We start from the raw sequence: 20,728 nt of genomic DNA, 5'->3' as shown, positions 1-20,728 counted from the left end.
CACATGTTTCTTTACAGCAGATAAAAACAAATGTTACGGGGCTTCCCTGGTGGCACAGTGGTTGAGAGTCCGCCTGCCGATGCAGGGGACACGGGTTTGTGCCTCGGTCCGGGAGGATCCCACATGCCGCGGAGCGGCAGGGCCCGTGAGCCATGGCCGCTGAGCCTGCGCGTCCGGAGCCTGTGCTCTGCAATGGGAGAGGCCACATCAGTGAGAGGCCCACGTACCGCAAAAAAAAAAAAAAAAAAAAAAAAAAAAGTTACAGATATGGATGTGACCTTGTGCATATTATAAGTATTATGTGTCCATTAATTAATAGATGCTATTGGAAGACCAGATAGAAAACCAGAAGCCCTGTGGGGGGAACTTTAGGCAGGAGCCTGAAGGTGAGAAAGAGGGATTTGCTGGTGCCATGAAGTGGTTCCTCCAAATTCACACTATCCAGACCTCCAGCAGTTCCTGATTTCGTGCCAGTTTTGAAACAGCCTTCAAGGAATTGCCCAAAGGAAGCCCCAGGGCCCAGATGAAACAGGTTTGGAAGGGAGGAGCTAGGAACCTACAATAAGCCAGGTACTTATGCAGAACTTTTATATAGATTGCGTCACTTACTCTTCAAAATCTCCCTTAAAAAAAAATCAGTGCCATCATCCGATATTATGCACGAGAACACTGAGGCTCAGAGGATACACGTCACTGGCTGTAACACCACAAGTTAACAAGATAAAAGCCAGCGCACATCCGTCTTACTTCATCACACTGGGACCAAAGCAATCCGCATTTTCAGGATATTTAAATGAGTGAATGTGTTCATTGCTGTGAGAGTTCTGTTAAAAAAAAAAAAAGTATGCAATAGATCTGTTCTCTTGGAAGCCTCGTTAGCAGCTGCTCTTGGCTGGGGCCCTTTATGGTCACGGTGCTTCTCAGCAGTGTTTTTGCTCTTGCCAACCAGCGGCTCCAGCAAAGCCGCACTCAGCTATTAATAGAACTGTGGTCACTGTCTCTTCCGATGTCTCCTTTCAGAAAAAGAAAGAGCCTGCTGAAAACCCCGTGACAAACCACAACTTGTTCCAGTGCCTTTGGCTTTTTCCTGCCTTCCACCTCCTTGTCGGTTGTGTCTATTAGATGGTGTAGTGGTCCCCACAGTTGAAGGGCTGACATTTAATTGCTTAACCCTGCGTGATCATGGGCTTCTTAGCAAAGTGAGTCCTTGGGCCTAGGCACAGAGCACAGAAGCAGACCTTCACGTTCTACCCCAGCCGCCCTCCTGCCAACCAGAGAGTTGGTGATACGGGAGCGTCCACGGAAACCTAGCCGTCTGTGGTCAGGTGTACAGAAGAAGGATGCTTTCAGCGTGTGCTTCTGTTCTTCCTGCCCCTCTCCCCCTCATACCCTCACTCACCCCAAGAGGCCAGGCAGCTAAAGTCATTTCAAGCCTTCCTATTCGGTATCTGTTCCTGAAGCTGGGCCTGGCGAGACTGAAGGAAGCGTAATTGACCCTGAGCTCCCTCCTCCAAAGACCCCTGTGCTTGGGGCCGGTCCACAGCTTCTCCTCCCACCACCATCCAGCTCATCCCCTGGAGTGAGTCACTCTTGGTCCCTGGGCCGGCCTTCCGTTTCCTCCTTTCAAGACACAAGCCAGGGTGAGAATGAAGGGGAAGGAGACCGGCCCTGGCCCCTGCTGGCTCTCCTCTCAGGCCAGCCACTGGTGAGGCCACAGTTGCAAGAACCCAGTGATTCCAAAGCAAAATCCAAGCGTGAAAGTCTATGTCTGGCATTCATGATGATCTGGAAAAGGAAACAGTTTGGAAACTGTCTCTGTGGCTCCTCACGGCTCTACTGGATGTGATTCTCCTCTGCAAGTCAGGACACCGTTTCCTAGTTTCTGTTGGGCGTTAATCAAACCTCCCTGGTGAGAGAGTGGACTTGCCCACGAGTGCCCCGAATAGGTGTGCAGGAAAGAGGGGCAGAGAACACACCGGAGTTTCCTTGGCTTCTGCCTATGTTTCCCCAGCAGAGAGCTGGCACAGCACTCAACCCTCTGCTCTCCCCTCTCCCTCCGCCAGGAAACACGGCTTCATCTCTTCAGGCATTTAGGGGGATCTGTGCCCTCTGACCGCCTGTGGTCACCTCCAGTCCAGATCACCACAAAACTATCATCATAATAAAATTAAGAATTTCCATTGGTTGGGGGGGACACTCACAATGAACCTGCTCTAGGGAAGGTGTTATCACTCAGTCCAGTGGGTCCCAAACACATCTGCACTTTGGAGTCGCCTGGGGGCTATAAGAAATTACGGATGCCTCTGTCTTACCCGGAAATTATGATTTTTTAAATTAATTTTTATTGGAGTATAATTGATTTACAATGTTGTGTTAGTTTCAGGTGTACAGCAAAGTGAATCAGTTATACATATACATACATCCACTCTTTTAGATTCTTTTCCCATATAAGCCATTACAGAGTATCGAGTAGTGTTTCCTGTGCTATACAGTAGGTCCTTATTAGTTATCTATTTATATATAGTAGTGTGTATATGTCAATCCCAATCTCCCAATTTATCCCTCCCCGCTTTACCCCCTGGTAACCATAAGTTTGTTTTCTATATCTGTGACTCTATTTCTGTTCTGTAAATAAGTTCATTTGTACCATTTTTTAGATTCCACATATAAGTGATATCATATGATATTTGTCCTTCTCTGTCTGACTTCACTCAGTATGACAATCTCTAGGTCCATCCATGTCACTGCAAATGGTGTTATTTTGTTCTTTTTATGGCTGAGTAATATTCCATTGTATATAAGTACCACATCTTCTTTATCCATTCGTCTGTCGATGGACACTTAGGTTGCTTTCTTGTCTTGGCTATTGATAGTGCCGCAGTGAACATTGGGGTGCATGTATCTTTTCAAATTATGTTTTTCTCTGGATCTATGCCCAGGAGTGGGATTGCTGGATCATATGGCAACTCTAGTCTTTTAAGGAACCTCTGTACTGTTCTCCATGTGGCTGTACCAGTTTACATTCCCACCAACAGTGTAGGAGGGTTCCCTTTTCTCCACACCCTCTCCAGGATGTTTGTAGATTTTTTGATGGTGGCCATTGTGACTGGTGTGAGGTGATACTTCATTGTGGTTTTGATTTGCATTAAAAATGATGATTTAATTGGCCTGGAGTATGGCCGAGGCTTTGGAATTTAATAACCCCCCCCAAATGATTCTAATGTGCAAATTTGGAAACCCCTGACTTAACCTTAGAGCCCTCTGAGATAGAATAAAAACCACCCCCCGCAGATGAAGAACCTGAGATTAAGCAAACCTGAGTGACTCACCCAGGCTCACCGCAGCCTTAAGGAGAGAGCCAGCCTCTGTAGTCAGGCTGTCGTCTACATCCTTGCTTCTCAAAGTGTGGTCCGCAGACCAGCAGCATCACCTGGGAGCTTGTCTTAAATGCAAATTCTGGAACCACACATATCCAGACCTACTGATCAGAAACTCTAGGGTGGGGCCCAGCACTTGTCACAGGCCTCCAGGATCGTCTGATGCCTGCTGAAGTTTGAGAACCACTGCTACAGAGACATCAAGGTGCCCCGAAGTTCACAGTAACGTGCAGCCAGCCTGGCGAGCTAGATGTGGCCACCCCCTGGCGACCCCTGCACCTGGAGGGCCCTTTCTGCCACCCCCGCCAGGGGGCGCCCAGCTGCACCCGGGAGGTTGGGGGATGGCAGAGCCGGCCGGAGGGCCCGGCAGGGTCAAGATCCCTGGGAACCAAGCTGGCCCAAGGGAACTGGAAGAACAGTCCCCAAGAGAAGCTCTAAGCCTTTGGTACATTGCAGAGGTTTTTGGTTTCCCTGACTCGCAGGCATTGAAGCCTCCACACCTGTAGTTATTGAAACTTTGGGGATGGGGAGGGTAAAGACTGTAAAAGAGAAGAATAGGTGACTATACACTATGTCCTACAGCAATCACATTCTAATAAGGCACTTTTATTAGACAAGGTATACCTAGTTAACGTAGGTTAACTTTGTAATTTTTGGAGAAATACACAGATTTTTGACTTATGTATTCATTCCATTGAGAATTGTTTAATTTTTCTTTTTTTTTTTTTCTTTTTGGCCATGTGGCATGTGGGATCTTAGTTCCCCAACCAGGGATGGAACCCCGTGCCCCCTGCAGTGGAAGCACGGAATCCTAACCACTAGACCACCACGGAATTCCTGAGAATTGTTTAATTGTAAAAGTGCACGTATATACGCTATTCGTAGTTTTGTATCTATCCACAACCCTCTGTTTGCGTGACTGAAGTCACAAAAAGGTAAAAGCAAGTCCCCTAAAATAGAGGAGACTTTGGTACGTGCCATATAAGCATCTTTGTTAATTACTATTGTGAAAGTAATTGGACATTCTATGAGTGAAATTAGGGTTGTTATCAAATTAGACATCACAAATATGCATGATCTGCTCAGACTCACTTTACATCTAGGAAAAGAACTGGAGAAATTCTAGATCTCTGTTATTCTGGAATATTTTAGATCTGGCACAGGTATCCATGATATAAATCTTTGAAATATGGATAAGTCAAAATATTTATAAATGATTATCCTTTATAAAGTCACAGACAATGTTCCCATGAGGGGGAAAAAAAGATTCCCTAAGGAAGCTAAAAATTTAATGAGGGCAGGGACCATCTTTGTCTTGTGCTGCACTGTATCTCCAACTCCTGATGTTTCTGGCTTACATCTTCCCAAGTAAAGGTAATAAGGCTTATCTAGAACGGCACTGAATTGGCTGCCAGAAAGTTTCATGAGGAACCAGCTAAGATAACAACCAGCCTGCACCACACCAGAAACATGGGTGTACCAAGGTGTTTGGCGTTCTGGGAGAGGCCACCCCAGTCCATATTTCTTTTTGTAAATTTTCCCAACCTGGGATTGTCCTTCCTACGCTGATCCTATGCTTGTCTCCATGAAATTCGGTTTTACATGTACCTATTGCATACTTTCTGTGTATGGGACACAAGCCAGATTTGCTGGGTGTGCAGAAATAAGCAATTGAAAGCCCTTTGCACGCTGGCAGGTAATAAGCAGGTATAACGCGGTGTAAGAAGGGTGTCATACCAGCAGAACTGGCACATCTTATCAGAGCACTAACAGAGAGCATCCATGGAGAAAAGACTGAAGGGGTGTGGCATTCGCGATATTCTTTGAAGAATGGATAAAATGTTCAGCTAGATAAAATATCTGAGTGGGAGGAGAACATCCTGAACAGAGGAATGGCATGTGTAGGAGTCTGGACCATGAGGTCTACTTGGGGATCAGGCAAACCACTTGTCTCTGAACATAAAATACATGTGGCTAGAAAGTAGAGTAGTGAAAAAAAAAAAAAAAAAAGGATGAAGATGTTAGTTGTGTCCAAATACAAAAAAGGTCTTTACCTGCCAGGCCAAAGTTAATTTCTATTTAATTTCACGGGCAGTGGTTGGAAATGGAAGTTTATTGAGCAGAGCAAGTCAGTGCCATTGGGATCGCACTTGGAAGGGTTTTTGCAGTTACTGGGATGGAGGGGATGCAGGAAGTTACCAGAGCCTGAAGATGGTGGCGGAGGGAATAAAAATTTGGAAAACATATTTGAGAGATATTTCAAAAGCTTCTTAGACTTGGCAGTTGGTTGGGTTTTGGAGAAGGATTGCCAGGTTTTGTGCCTGGGTGACTGAGGAAATCTTAGAGTCATTAACATAGGGAGTTCACCAGGTTTTGTATATTGAATTTACTTATACTAAAATGAATCTGTAATTCTAACCTGGGGAAAACACATAGCTACTACCTTCTTCAGGAAAAAAAAAACAAAAAACAAAAACTCTAATCTTTACTTTTGGCTCTGATTTCCGGCTCAGTCCTCCTCAAAAATGTTCGATCCGTTCCTGAAACTAGAAGAAATTTAAAGTTCAGAGGAGCTAAAATACTGCAAGCTAACTTTTAGAGTTTATTTTTCCGGCCATTCCTGAGTAGAGATAGACAGGAAATGAATGGTTACTGTAACTGAGATGTTTGTAGTATAAATACAATTTGTTAACTTTAGACCATTTTCCTAGGTTTTATTCCTCCCATAACTCAAATTGTGTTTTATTCTGGGGAGAGAAAAAAATATATAGGTGATCTAAAAAAATAAAGTTAAGCTGTACTTCTGATTTTGTGTGCAAATTGTATCCTATAAATTATACTGTGACCCATCATTTGGAGAACTCCAAAAAAAAACCCTAAATCTTCATTTCCTTTGTGTTTTCTAAAGGTCAAATGCTGCAAATACTGGCCAGATGACACAGAGATCTACAAAGACATTAAAGTCACCCTAATAGAAACAGAGCTACTGGCAGAATATGTGATAAGAACATTTGCTGTTGAAAAGGTAAGTTTTCACACTTCTTTGAAAAGCTTTGGTCAGACATCAGTTGATACCAGCCTCATTAAGTTATCTGGGATAATTCATACGTGGTCACACCTGAATGCAGGTAGGCTCTATCCAGTGATTTCTCAAGATTGCATCTTGCCCTGTGGTTCTGTAATAGCTCAGTTCCGTCTTTGAAGCAAATCATTCCCATTTCATGAAAATCTGTGTTTTGCAACTAAACCGAAAGATACACCTGGCTGTCTACTTCCTTTTTCTTTTTAACCTGATTGATACTGTTCAGCTCATCTCTCTGTCCTTGTTCAGAGACAGTTCAATAAATGTCCTTCATGCTGTATGTCCATGTGGGTTTCCCAATGTTGAGTTCGTATCGGTGTGGAGACACAGGTCCTAACTCCTCCTGGATCCCCTCCACCTCCTTGAGGCTTTTCCAGCCTATGGTTTAATATGGACTGATGGATTTTCCAGGTGGAAGCTTCTACTTGGAAACACACATAAGGAGACCCGGGACGCTCTTGCATGAACCAGCGCTTCCATCCATTCACTCCCATGCTGGTTTCAGCCCTCGGGCCCTGCGGGCGTGGGCTTCTGAGTGCTGTGCTTTGTCCCACGGCCTCACCCCACATGCATGGATGGGGCTGCTGCTCTGTGCCTTCTCCACAGGGCGTAACGGGGAATCTCCTTACTCCCCCTCTTTCTGCTGACATAGGGAGGGGCCGGAAGCGAAGCAAACTGCAGTCCATCCAGAGAAGTGTCACAGGTAGGCTGTGGGGGTAGTGGAGGTGACGTGGCTAACAAACACTCTGCTTTCCTGTCCTCACCTTGCCTTCAAAGAAGGGGACCCACAGTTTTGTCTCTGAGGTCCCCCGGCTTCTGTCCACGGCTGAGCCTTACACTGGATGTGGTGATGCCGGCATGAATTTACCAGTGGCAGGTGCCCTTGCAGGCCCCGAGTTGTAAGTGGACCAGGGCGGTTGGCTCCCAGCCCTCCTCCCTACTTCTCACTGCATCTCAATGCACTTTCTGGATTAACGAGACCGGTTTTAGGAAATGAGGAAATTGCAGCATTTGCTTACTGGCTCATTTACCCTGATTTTTTCAACCACCTCTCCTGGTTTTCAAATCCCTATCTGTCATACAATCACAAGGCTGAAGAGACTTTCATTTATTTTAATCTGTTTCTCAAACTATTTAGCTTTTTTTTTTTCCCTCAGCCTGTCTTTTTTTAATAAGCAGGCAGGAGGCTTAGAGACTTCAAACAACGTGGAGTTCTGGCTGACTCAGTTCTTCAAGTTCTGAACCTCACACTTTGATGTCGGGTTTTTCCCTTCTTAGGCAGGATTGGGGGCAAAAAAAAAACATATGGAGGATTTTTATATGGCTCTTGGCAAGAGCACTCATGAATAACTGCATTGAAACAGATAGTGATAAAAGACCCAGAATATTTTCTTCTTTAAAACAAAAAAAAAGCATCCAAAAGCCATCACTTAAACATAGAGTTCTTTGAACAATAGTCAGCTCTCTAATAAGCTGAAAATGCATCTCTGTGGCTAAAGGAAGGATTTGTTTGTCTTTTTGCTCTTTTTTTTAACCTCTTAGTGTTCTCGGCTACATCCCCAGCTGCACAGAAATGTTTCTGAAATGCCCAGTTATTTAGTCCTCAGACAAGCAGCAAAGAGGTAGTGGGAGGAAGGAAAGGATGAGGAGCTTGTTAAAGCGTTTGGGGAAATCAAAATGACATGTTGCCGGATTTTCTAACGGGGCAATTGGAATCTCTAAGAAAAACAAATCATTAGTACGTCTGTGGAGCACTTCTTGTAGGTTTTAAACTTCCTCATTAGAAAGTAAACTTAAAAAAAAAAACAAACAGGCAAGTGAAGTGTATACTTTGAGAGTCCTCCAATTCTGATTCTATTTTTAGAGTATTCGCATCAGGGGACCTAAAGGTGAAAAATGGGTTTGGGCTCCGTTCTGCAAACAAGCAGGCAGGTTTGTAGCCCGAAACTGGTCAATTCCTGTTTTGCATGGGACGGTCATCCTTCCTTTCCCCTGTAGCTGGTGACTCCAAAAGCTGAACAGCTTTTAAATAACAAAGTGCCCATCGTGGCAGGAGGAAGACAGCTGAAAAGTTTCTATGGATCTAGGCTGTCTGGTGACTGTACCCCTGCCAAAGCTGACAGAAAGGAAGCTGGCGATGGACACCGAGTTCTCTCTGCCTAGGAGGTGCCTGGGGCTCAGAGAGGCAAGGATATGGTCCTGAATCTGCAAGACAGAGCATGTGCCTAGGGATTCATCCATCCACACATATTTATCAAGTGCCCGCTCTGGGCTAAGCACTACTGTTTGTCGTGAGGTCTTCCTTCCCAGCTATTACAAGGAAAAGGAAGTGAATACCTCGCTTTTACTGGGCTGGACAAAAAGTTGTTCGGGTTTTTCCTGTAAGATGATACGGGAAATCCCGAACGAACTTTTTGGCCAACCCGACATATAGCATCAATACTTATTATATTACGTATAATATGATACTCATTTATTTAGCATTAAATCTTGTTAATGAAAAATGAACAAAAAATATACTTGATATCAAGTTGGGAAATATTTGGACTGTGATCACTGATCACGTCTATGATTTTCCCCCCATATATATATTACAAAACAGTGAAAGAAGAAACTGCCATGTCCATGAACAATAGTGAGAGGTGACTCAGAAGCCATTTCCATTGCTCATCTTGTCAGTAGTGAACACATTAGAGGGTGGAGGTTTATTTTGGGAAAAGGTTTGCTGCATCCCAGACACTGACATTTACCCTGCTGAGAAAAGGAGTCTTAGGTCAGTTAGGCGCCCAGCCCATGTGGGATGGAGTTCGGGTTCTGGGGATGCTGGATCTGAAATCTAGCAAAGCTAGAAAGGGAAGTGCTCAAAAAATTAAAATTAAAAACAACAGTGTATGGGAGACGTAAATGCCCTTTTGTCCTCTTTGGAATGAATGAATCTTTATTATAGGCTTTCCCACTTCCTGGGACCACCCCTGCCCTGCCCTGTCGTCCTGTGTAAAGCCAGGGGAGCTCTCAGGGGTTTAGAGGCTCACCATTTGTCTTCTGATGGAGGCTTTAGCCAAATGTTACCATGGTTTCAGTGATAGAAAGTGTGGCTCCTAACCACCTAGTAATCTTGCTCTGGGGTCACAGAGCATATTTAGCAGATGACAGTGTTCATTTTCCTTTGTGAATCCCTGACAGCTTAATTCCTTAATGCTTCAACTCCGCTAAAGAATAGCATGATTTTCAAAGAGAAATAAAGCTTCAGCACTTGTGGGTTATTGCCCTGATGGCAAATAAGTCTTAACTTTAAAACTTATCATTGTTTTAAAATAAAACATAAAAATTCCGAATTTCTGGGCTTCCCTGGTGGCACAGTGGTTGAGAGTCCGCCTGCCGATGCAGGGGACACAGGTTCGTGCCCCGGTCCGGGAAGATCCCACATGCTGCGGAGCAGCTGGGCCCGTGAGCCATGGTTTCTGAACCTGCGCGTCCGGAGCCTGTGCTCCGCAACGGGAGGGGCCACAGCAGTGAGAGGCCCGCGTACCGCAAAAAAAAAAAAAAAATTCCAAATTTCTTCCTGGCTACCTCTGCATGAACAGCGGCTACTGGTGAAAGTGACAAGGTTCCTGGGTGTTTATTGTTAAGATAATAAAACCAAACCCAGGGCCAATGGAGAAATGGTGTCCAGGAAACAGTGCTGGAAAGAGAGAAGGGGGAAAGTCAAGTCTGATCTCAGGTTACCTCCAGCCTTCATTCTGGAAGTAATTGTTGTTTTCAAAGTAGACTCTTGTTTTAAAACACAGTCTTAATACATAGGCTCATAGTTGGAAAAAGAAAAAAAAAAAAAGATGGATATAAATCAACTTAGTTATTCTCAAAACAAGAGTAAATTTTTTAAAAAATTAAAAACACTTGAAGTCTGTTTCCTTGTGCCTTCCCTTCGGTTCTATGGCAGACCACCCTCTCTCTTCAGGTTACTGGTCTAACATAGAGTTCCAGCAAAAATACCTCTGGATTTCCATGGTTTATATTCCTTGACATGCCCATTTCCCACAGGCTGACCACTAAAGACAGGAGACACCATCTCCATAACTCTGCAGCCCCAGCCCTTGGAGTCAGGCCTGAAGCATTGCATTTGCATCTGATTGTTGGTGATCAGATGAATGGATTAAATGTTTACCCCAGTTAAAGAGAGAAACCTAACAAACTCGAGTTGCCAGTGAAAAGTGGTTCTCTGGCCTGTCTGGTTGGAAAGTGGTCCTTCTTCCGGTGGCCTTTCTGCACATCCTCAGAGTGTGCACAGCCCGAGTGCCTGGTGCAAACAGCACCAGAACACGGAAGAGCTGAACAGGGGTCTGCATCTCAGCAGCTGGTCTTGAGCGCACAGATACCCCTTAGTTCCTTCCCGTCCCCGTTCTGTGCATCCTCTGTGGGCTCGCTCCTCACACCGTAGGATCTAAGTGACACACAAACTGTTAACAGGTTTAGAAAGAAGGCTCAAGGAATCCCAGCGACGCATCCGTTTGCTGCCATTGCACCTGTTAATTAGCGTTTTCCCCAAACATCCCCTCCCCTTTCACCCCCACAAACATCTTCCTCCCTGTGAGGAGGCTTTCAAAGCGCGTGTTGCACCTAAGAATGACCCTCTTCCCAGCAGCTCACTTTCCCAGCCCCGGGCTCCCTGACTGCTTAGGGGTCCTTGGCGCCCTCCTGGCCCCTCACTGTTTGTTCTCCTTTGTTCTCTTCCTGCGCTGTGCTGACCGACCCCTGGCAGCGAGGTGTTCATGAAATACGTGAGATCAGACAGTTTCACTTCACGGGCTGGCCGGACCACGGCGTCCCCTACCACGCCACCGGGCTGCTAGGATTCGTCCGGCAGGTGAAATCCAAGAGCCCACCCAACGCAGGCCCGTTGGTGGTGCACTGCAGGTGAGGGGGGCCCGAGGCTCCAAAAGGAAGCACAGGGAGCAGTGGGTGCAGGTCTCCTTGGGGTGATGGAAGTGTTTGGAAACTCGGTGAATGCGAAGGCGCCAGGTGCCACTGAGTTGTGCACTTTACAATGGTCATTGCATGTTATGTGGGTTTCACCGCAATAAAAATCTAAGCGGGGCTTCCCTGGTGGCGCAGTGGTTGAGAGTCTGCCTGCCGATGCAGGGGACACGGGTTCGTGTCCCGGTCCGGGAAGATCCCACATGCCGCGGAGCGGCTGGGCCCGTGAGCCATGGCCGCTGAGCCTGTGCGTCCGGAGCCTGTGCTCCGCGGCGGGAGAGGCCACAACAGTGAGACATCTGCGTACCGCAAAAAAAAAAAAAAAAATCTAAGCGGAAGCAGGAGCGCAGGAGTCCTTTCTCCTTCACTGACTAAGCCCTCTCTCTGCGCAGCGCTGGTGCGGGGAGGACCGGCTGTTTCATTGTCATCGACATCATGCTGGACATGGCCGAGAGGGAAGGGGTGGTGGACATCTACAACTGCGTCCGGGAGCTGCGGTCTCGGAGGGTGAACATGGTGCAGACCGAGGTACAGCAGCTCCCGACCGCCCGCCTGCCCGCCCTCAGGCTCTGACCCCGGTGCCCGCCCTGCACCCCACATCCCAGGGCAAGGGGAGAGAAGAGCCAGCAGTTCTGTCTTCAGAGCCCCCCAGGGGAAAAAGTGAAGCACCTGGCCATCCTTCTTTCCCTCCCTCCCTCCTTCTTTCCTTTTCTTTTTCTTTCATGAACACACAGAAAAGGCCAGGAGTCTCCCAGGTCACAGAATCTGCTCCCTGAGCCTAACTTTCCCCTTACTTCTGTGTCCAGGGTCCAGTCGAGGCTCTATGTTTAAGCATTCGGGGATTCAATACCATTTCTTTTTACTGTGTCTTTTAAACTAGCTGGTAACCAGAGCGAGACCACTCCTGAGAATAGCCAGGCATTTGCCAAGTGGCCTTTAAGGGTAATCTTTGTGCATTTCATTCTCTTCCTACTGTCCTTAAAAATTCTGTCCAGTGGCCTGGTATCATGGGAATTCGCCCATTTTCTGGAAGTACTCTATACCGACTAGTACTTCTATAAGTTAGAACTCAAGGTGTATCAGGAATTTAAGTACTTGAGAAAAGGTATTCCATGCTGCTCCTAGGAAATTCACATTTTTACTACTATTTGATCCTTTTAAGTAGGCATTACACCCACCACCTGGAAAATGATTCATGAAGTAGAATAAGACTCCCTTACATTTAGGTTGTGCATTAAAGTTTACAAAAGCCACTGGGAAACCTAATTTCATTTTTTAACTAACAGAGAAGAATAACAGAAGCTGTAAATGCTGCTTCCATGGTCTTTTTTCTTTAGAACAGAGTTCTTGATTTAAAGATAATAATGATCATAATGTATTTTCAATGTATTTAACAGTTGATCAGATGTCACCACATCCCCTTTTTCTCACTCAATCCATTTCTGAGGTGTTGTTTAATAGGACTGGGCTGTTTTCGAGAATTAAGCATTCAAGTTATTTATAGAAATTAAAAGTAATGGGCCTCTTTTGCATTTCATGTAATTGGAGAGCAATAATAAATATGCTAACACTTTACTAATTAACTGTAGGGAAAGCCAGGGCCAATTCAGAATTAGAGGGTTGCTTTTTAAACTGCAGGCTTATACGTACACACGAGAGCTCTTCCCTGGACACATAAGGACTTTCGTAATCATCGCATTAATTACTGTTTCAAAGTAAGTAGCTCTAAGTGCTCAGAACTGTTGATTTTTCATAGTGATGTCAAGTTTCCCTGGACCTTCTTTTAAGGTCTTTTAACCACTATTAATTTGGTTAGCACATTCCTCTTTTCATTATATGTAGGTAAGATTCTGCTATTTCCTCATCTGAAATACTGAGTTCCAAACTCATGGGATCAGAATTGCAGAGACAGTGTAGCTCCAGTCACTTCCACATGACAGTGTTTGCTCTGGGATTTATCAGTGTCTGAGTGGTTTTCATCGATCTGTTTACGGCTTCTGCATTGAGCCCCTGTTTATCTCTTCCTCCTGCTCTACTGTACACCGCACATGGCCAGTCACCAATGTGCCCGCCGTCCCGTTAGGGAACGGGATTACTGGTCCTGGAATAAGCCCCTCCTAGCGGTCAGGTCCTCTCCCCTGCTTTCTCTCTGGTGGGAGGGCGTCGTCCGTGATGGGTGGACCATTGTTATGTTCTCCTGCCTGTGTGGGGCTGCCTTCCCTCCTTCTCTAGTTCTTTCTGGTTACCTTGGTTTCTCTACTACTAACGAGTCCCCTCTGCTTCACCAGGAGCAGTACGTGTTCATCCACGATGCCATCCTGGAAGCCTGTCTTTGTGGGGACACCTCGGTCCCTGCTTCCCAAGTCAGGTCTCTCTATTATGACATGAACAAGCTGGATCCACAGACAAATTCAAGCCAGATTAAAGAGGAATTCCGGGTAAGTCGTGCTAAAGGGACAGGTGGCCAGCTGTGACCTTGCTCCTTAAGAAGAATCTCAGAGTTGGCTCCAGAACCCTTGAGCCAACACAGGGTTTCTTAGCCTCGGCACTGTTGACACTGGGGACTCGATCATCCATTGCCATGGGGGCTGTCCTGTAGGATGTTTAGCAGCATCCCTGACCCCTACCCACTGGATGCCAAGAGGCCTCCACCACACCGTTCTGACAACCAAATCATGTGCAGACATTGCCAGTGTCCCCGTGTTGAGAACCACTGCTCTAGCAGAGCCAGGCCCCCCCTTAGCAGGCAGACACCACACTATCCCACAGTGTAACCCAGGTGTAGCCAGACCGAGCAAGGTGCATTCAGGGTGCTTGACGGGCAAGAGTTCTTTGTGCAGTTTCTCATATTCGCGTTGGGTCTAAATGCACCTGACTCTGGACCGATCTCCACCAGCCTCTTACCCCCAAGTGCCCAGATGTCCAGCCCTAGTCGGGCTCGATGGCACGTAATCCTGCACACCCACAGTGGTCCTTATTTCTGATGGGCGCTGTCTGTGGACCAAGTCCGAGGAGTGTAAAGAGAAGTAAAAATCCAACTGTGTCAGTGGGGTTCGGGGAGGAGGGGGACATCAGCCGCAGGAAACGTGGGTCTCCCGAGGTCTGAGACGGGTTCTCTTCCCAAGTGTGTGTCCTGTGTCCTCTAGACCCTGAACATGGTGACACCGACCCTACGCGTGGAGGACTGCAGCATCGCGCTCCTGCCCCGGAACCACGAGAAGAACCGCTGCATGGACATCCTGCCCCCCGACCGCTGCCTGCCTTTCCTCATCACCCTCGATGGCGAGAGCAGCAACTACATCAACGCCGCCCTCATGGACGTGAGCCCCTCGCCCCCTGGGCGGGATGTGGGGGGATGGCCCTCCAGGGACACTGCCTGTGTTCTCTCCTGACTCCTCTCCCTTGTTTTTTTAAAGATGTAAACTGTATTTTCAACAAAGTGCATTTCAGATTCCGTATCTGTTTCTGTGTCGGGACCAATGTTCTTAGTCTCTCTGAGACCCCTGGTCCAGGCGATTGATAAATGAAAGATGTCTCGGTTACTCTCTGAGCACTTCAATTTTTAACCTCCTGGCCGGAGAGCAAGAGACAGCTATTAAGTCACGAAAGCAGCGAAGTGGGATAATATGGTTTGCAGCATTATTTTAGTTCCCGTTCCTCCTCATTTGGGCGGTAATTAACATGGGGGAAAAATTGCCTGTCAGCACAGACAGTACACAACTCATTACTTCCTGTCAGTCTGTTTACTTCTAACTGAATGAACATTTGCTCTTCAATTGATGGGCAAAGGGAACGGGTATTTTCAGTACTAATATGGAAATTTTAATTCTATTGGTGTGATATCAGTAAAAGCGTATTTAAGCTTGTTTGAAGCTCTGCAGAGCTGTAAAAAGCATGTGTGTCCTTTGATGGCAGGAATAAGTAACACCATCACACATTTAAATGACAAGCGAACAGATTTTAGGAAAAACAACTATTTTAATTATGCGTATTTTAAAGTAAAGTTAAATTTTCTCCATTAAAATAGTTATGTGTAGGGCCAACATTGCCTTTCTACCAGAAATACCAAAAAAATTATGAAATACTTATTAAGTTTTCTTAGTATCAAAGTGAGGTTATTTTATCATTATTATTCTGCAGATGAGTCTATATTTGGTCTGTTTTGGCATTGACAATGGTGATAGAATTCAACAATTGTTAAATACATTCAGTGTTTTATGTCACAAACTCCCATGTGTACAAAATAACTTCGCTTCCTCCTGTTACATTTTCCTGGGTATATTTGGATCTTTCTTGTTTGTGTTTGCAGAGCTATAAACAGCCCTCGGCTTTTATAGTCACCCAGCATCCTTTGCCAAACACAGTGAAAGACTTCTGGAGGCTGGTCCTGGATTATCACTGCACGTCTGTAGTTATGCTGAATGATGTGGATCCGGCCCAGGTGAGACTCGAGATTTATGGCCATCAGCGCCCATGCCCGGGGTCAAATCTGTGTTTGCTTTGTTTGCACATGGAGAAGTTCAGTCCCCCGGTGGCAGGTCACAAACGCCAGGCAAGGATGGAGAACCGGAGATGCTAAAAACCCGTGTTAAAAACCAGACGGGATTAGGGGTGGGCGCAGAAAATAGTCTGAAACCAAAAGACATGGTGGGAGTGACAGGGTGAGACAGGGTCAGAAACTGGGCTGTTACCGAGGGATAGAAATAGTGACCAGATGGGCTTCCCTGGTGGCGCGGTGGTTAAGAATCCACCTGCCAATGCAGGAGACATGGGTTTAAACCTTGGTCCGGGAAGATCCCACATGCCGCAGAGCAACTAAGCCCGTGTGCCACAACTACCAAACCTGCGCTCTAGAGCCCGCGAGCCACAACTGCTGAGCCCATGAGCCACAATTACTGAAGCCTGCGTGCCTGGAGCCCGTGCTCCACAACAAGAGAAGCCACCGCAGTGAGAAGCCTGCACACCTCAACGAAGAGTAACCCCTGCTCACCGCAACTAGAGAAAGCCAGCGCGCAGCAATGAAGACCCAACGCAGCCAAAAATAAATAAATAAAATAAATTAATTTTTTTTTTAAAAAGGGAAAGAAATAGTGACCAGAGGGAGATACAAGGTAACGGGCAGAGTCAGAGCTGAACCGGAGCCTGAAGGTCGCAGAGCAAGCAGACCAGGACTGTGAAGAAAAGCCGTCAGCCTCTGACACAGTCCCAGATCCCATCTGGGAGCATCTGTGCGCCTCCTGGTGTGGCCCACTTGGAGCCCTCAGGTGGCAGTCGTCATGGAGGGGGTGGCAGTGCAGGCCGACAAGCCATTCTAAGGGACAGCAATTACTTTGTCAACTCTTCAGTAAAGACATTAAAAAGAAATAAAACTGGAACTTGAAGATAAGAAAAAGTCAGAATGATCATTGGGGCTTTTTTATAGCTCTTCTTCTTAAACATAAAAAGGCAGAGAACTGGGTGGTGGTGACTCAGTGTTAGTAATGGAGTGAGAAGCATTTTTTTAAGGGACTTGTCAGGACAGTGTGAGCACAGGGGCCCTGGGAGCTGGATGTATTGCCTTAGGGCCCGGCTATTCCAATCGAGGGCTGACCTGCTATGACAGAGGCCCTTGTTAAGTAGTTTGAACTTGGCGTGTTGTAAGAATAAACTTGCTCTGGAACTGAATTAATTTTCTATCTCATAGACACAAATCCTTTAAAAAAAAAAAAGTCTGAAGTATTGCAGCATCCAAACTGGACGAGATTTTTCCTTCCTAAAATCCATTTGATTGTCATCAATCTGCCATGAATTCTGTGGACCTTCACTTCGATTCTGTAATGTTTTTAATTATGTTTGAGGCACTACATTATCTTGTTATGGCCCAAGCCTGAAGACTAGTTAATGAAATAGTAATGATAGTCCTTGCCCTCATCTAGTCCTTTTTACTTAAGAACCTTAAATATTTCAGGAGTCTTCCCCAGTGATTCTTCTCCCAAGGATAGATGGCAACCATTGATAAAGACAAGCAGACACCACAGCCGGGGGGACTTCAAAGACACAACCGGAAATAGGACCAAGGATCCTGATTTTCTAACTCACAATGCCATGGGTTAAATTTCACGCATTCGGGCCTCCCTGGTGGCGCAGTGGTTGAGAGTCCGCCTGCCGATGCAGGGGATACGGGTTCGTGCCCCGGTCTGGGAGGATCCCATATGCCGCGGAGCGGCTGGGCCCGTGAGCCATGGCCGCTGGGCCTGTGCGTCCGGAGCCTGTGCTCCGCAACGGGAGAGGCCACAACAGTGAGAGGCCCGCATACCGCAAAAAGAAAAAAAATAAATAAATAAATAAATTTCACGCATTCAAGAGCCCTTAGTCATAGACAGAGGATAAGCGATGGTTCCCTCTTCAGAATCGTTGTTTTTCCCCTAATGTGAATCCCGAAATGTAGTGATACACTGTTTTTTTAATCATTAGTGAACCAGACATCAGTGATTTTCACGTGTTCTTTTTGAACGACAGTGTTTGAATTCTAAAGCTGCATTCTAACCCCAAACTGTCTGGACTCAGACCCCGCAGGAGAGACAGAGAAGCCCCAGTTCCTTCCATTCAGCAGACAGAGCCAGTGCTGAGAGTCAGAGAAAAGTTGCTCCTGGGATTCAGCCTTTTAGAGAACACTAAACGGAGCATTTGAACCGAAAGTCTTTGCAATTGCACAAAAATAGCCCTCAACTCCTTTAAGTATTTATAGGTCTGGTTCATGGACATGTTATGCACTATTTAAGCCGTTTTCCACATGGTTTCCTTGGGCAGAATGCAGAATGCCATGTGCCAGGAGCCAAGCGCCAGCCCGGGCCGTTCCTGTTTCTCTGGTGTAAGTGACAAGCTTTAGATCAGGGCCTGAACTGAGGAAGCGAACAGAGAGCAAAGCTGGCTCAGTCAGGAGAAAACGGGCAGAACGGTTCAAATGTGCGTGTTCGAACTTTCATGACCAGCTCAGCTTCCCATCATACACCTGTTAATTTTAACGGTGGGCACCCTCGGGTATCAAAAAGAAGATAAAACTTCAGCCGGCTATCTTTTGACAAGGCAGTTTTATAACGTCACCAGGAAGCACTGGTGAAGAAGGAGAAATTTCGTGGAAGCATTATTTTTAAATAATAAATGTAATTTCTAAAATACTCTAGACTTAGCTTAAAAGGACACTTAGTTACTCTACTTTCATTCTTGATCATGAAATCCAAACCTTTAACTTCTGTAATAGAGGGACGGAGATGGCTTCGGTTGACCCACTGAAAACTATCTTACAATCTTGGATGTAAATCAGCTGTTGTAACTTTAGATGATGGGATTTCAGATCCTTTGGAAAATAAAAGTCATCAGTAAAAGGAATTTCAAGCAGTAGGTTCTCCCTTCGTGGTACATCATTCTGCTTAAAATGAGATGTTCTTCATCTGCTCTTGCCCCAAAAACAAACAGATCGTAGAATAATGAAGTAGTTCCCTCTTGCCCCTCCCCCCAGCCATTTGTCCCTCAGGTAAATCAGAAAGAAGAATGTTAAATGCTGCTCCCAAAACATCACTGCATACCAAGTCCCCAAAGAAGTTTCACTGCAGACTTTAAATGCCTTCATTACGGTCTTCAGGCTCTCGAACAGGTTTGGGAGAACAGATCAGGGGGGTTTCTCACCTGTCTCCCAGTTCAGTGTTCCCGTGGGGCGGCAGGAAGTGAAAGCCCCTCCCTCATCAGCCACCTGGCCCAACACCCCGCCCTCCACCCTCATGTCGCGTGCATCACATTCTTGCAAAAGTCCTAGTTTCCCAGTATCACCAATACCTGGAGTTTGAGACTCTAGGAAATTGTATCTTTAATTAAAGCCACCTCCAGGTAAAAACAGCAGAGCAGTTACTCTTATTACACCAGGTTTCCTAAATGTGAGCTGGGAGGATTTGGACCAGAGCATGAAAATGCAACCCAATACTGTTACCAGTATCTTGTCACAAAACAGCCCTGTTCTTAAAAGTGACTACAGGGCTTCCCTGGTGGCGCAGTGGTTGAGAGTCCTCCTGCCGATGCAGGGGACACGGGTTCGTGCCCCAGTCCGGGAGGATCCCACATGCCGCGGAGCGGCTGGGCCCGTGAGCCATGGCCGCTGAGCCTGCGCGTCCAGAGCCTGTGCTCCGCAATGGGAGAGGCTACAACAGTGAGAGGCCCGCGTACCACAAAAAAAAAAAAAAAAAAAAAAAAAAAAATGACTACAAACTGCAAGGCAAGCCCAGACGGGAGGATGGAGATTTGGGTGTTAACAGGTATGTCTACATCTCAAGTGTCTTAGGTCTTAATAGTGGCAGCTCGTGGCATCTCCCCAGGGCCTGGGAAGAGTTCCTTTCAGCAGCAACAGGGATCTTACAGCATGTGTTCAATAGCACCCACATGACCTCCTTGGGAAGCAGAATTCCTCGTGGCTTAAAGATGCTTTCGGAGAAAATGGAGAAAAAAGTACTAGACGGACAGGTGGATTTAAGGGCTCAGTCAACAAGAAAGTCCTCAAGTCGACTTGCTGGAAGAAAAAGAGAGAAAAGAAAGGAAAGGAAGTGAATGGAGGGCGTTTGGTCCTGATGCTGGTAGTGACCGTATCCAAACTGTGAGCGGTAAATGTATTTTTATCATTAACATCGCGTCTCTGTGTTCTGAACTCAGTTGTGTCCGCAGTACTGGCCAGAGAATGGAGTCCACAGACACGGCCCCATCCAGGTGGAATTTGTTTCTGCTGACCTGGAAGAAGACATCATCAGCAGGATATTCCGAATTTACAACGCAGCCCGAGTAAGATCCGCAGCCACCATGGCTGGTATTGTGGTTTCGTGATTCTCCCACTCATTGAATGGGTAGAGTGTCTGTGTCAGTCACTGTTCTGGGAGCTTGGAGTCCCTTCAAGGAGTTTGTGAACTCACTGACCTTATGGAGCTTATGTTCTAAAGGGAGAAGCCAGACAGGAGAGGATAGAGACAACACATATCCTACAAGATCTGTTAGCAAGCAGTGGATGCTGTAGGAAAAAAAGTGGGGAGGCAGAAGGTGCCGGGGCCTGGACCAGAGGGAGAGCAGATGTGCCGTGTGAGCAAAGGCCCGACTGGAGTGAAGGGGCAGCCATGTGCTCTTGTGCAGGCAGCTTTGCAGGCAGAAGTGACAGTCAGTGCAAAGGCCCTGAGGCAAGGCCTTGTCTGGTGAATTCCCGGAACAGTAAGGAGGCTGATGTGGCTGCAGCCCAGGAAGCGAGGGTGAGAGTAGCTGCTGGGGCCGAAGTCCGAGGGGTCGA

At 46.4% G+C, this 20,728-nt stretch overlaps 1 protein-coding gene across 3 annotated transcripts in view; it reads left to right on the top strand.

The window, feature by feature from the left end:
• The window catches only part of PTPRM (protein tyrosine phosphatase receptor type M), a 748,579-nt gene that overhangs the window by 707,154 nt on the left and 20,697 nt on the right, over positions 1 to 20,728 (top strand). For 2 of the 3 annotated variants that reach the window (XM_082641116.1, XM_082641118.1), the window contains 8 exons: positions 6,286 to 6,402; positions 7,112 to 7,162; positions 11,219 to 11,373; positions 11,826 to 11,961; positions 13,722 to 13,871; positions 14,580 to 14,753; positions 15,743 to 15,874; positions 20,110 to 20,235. In XM_082641116.1, coding sequence (XP_082497242.1) covers positions 6,286 to 6,402; positions 7,112 to 7,162; positions 11,219 to 11,373; positions 11,826 to 11,961; positions 13,722 to 13,871; positions 14,580 to 14,753; positions 15,743 to 15,874; positions 20,110 to 20,235 — 1,041 coding nt within the window. The remainder of the gene's footprint in view (positions 1 to 6,285; positions 6,403 to 7,111; positions 7,163 to 11,218; positions 11,374 to 11,825; positions 11,962 to 13,721; positions 13,872 to 14,579; positions 14,754 to 15,742; positions 15,875 to 20,109; positions 20,236 to 20,728) is intronic. The other variant, XM_082641117.1, reaches the window with a different exon arrangement.

The sequence above is a fragment of the Mesoplodon mirus genome (assembly GCF_964341445.2).
Source record: "Mesoplodon mirus genome assembly, chromosome: 13".
Taxonomy (NCBI): domain Eukaryota; kingdom Metazoa; phylum Chordata; class Mammalia; order Artiodactyla; family Ziphiidae; genus Mesoplodon; species Mesoplodon mirus.
The sequence above is the reverse complement of the archived record's forward strand: the minus strand, read 5'-3'. Positions and strand labels throughout refer to the sequence as shown.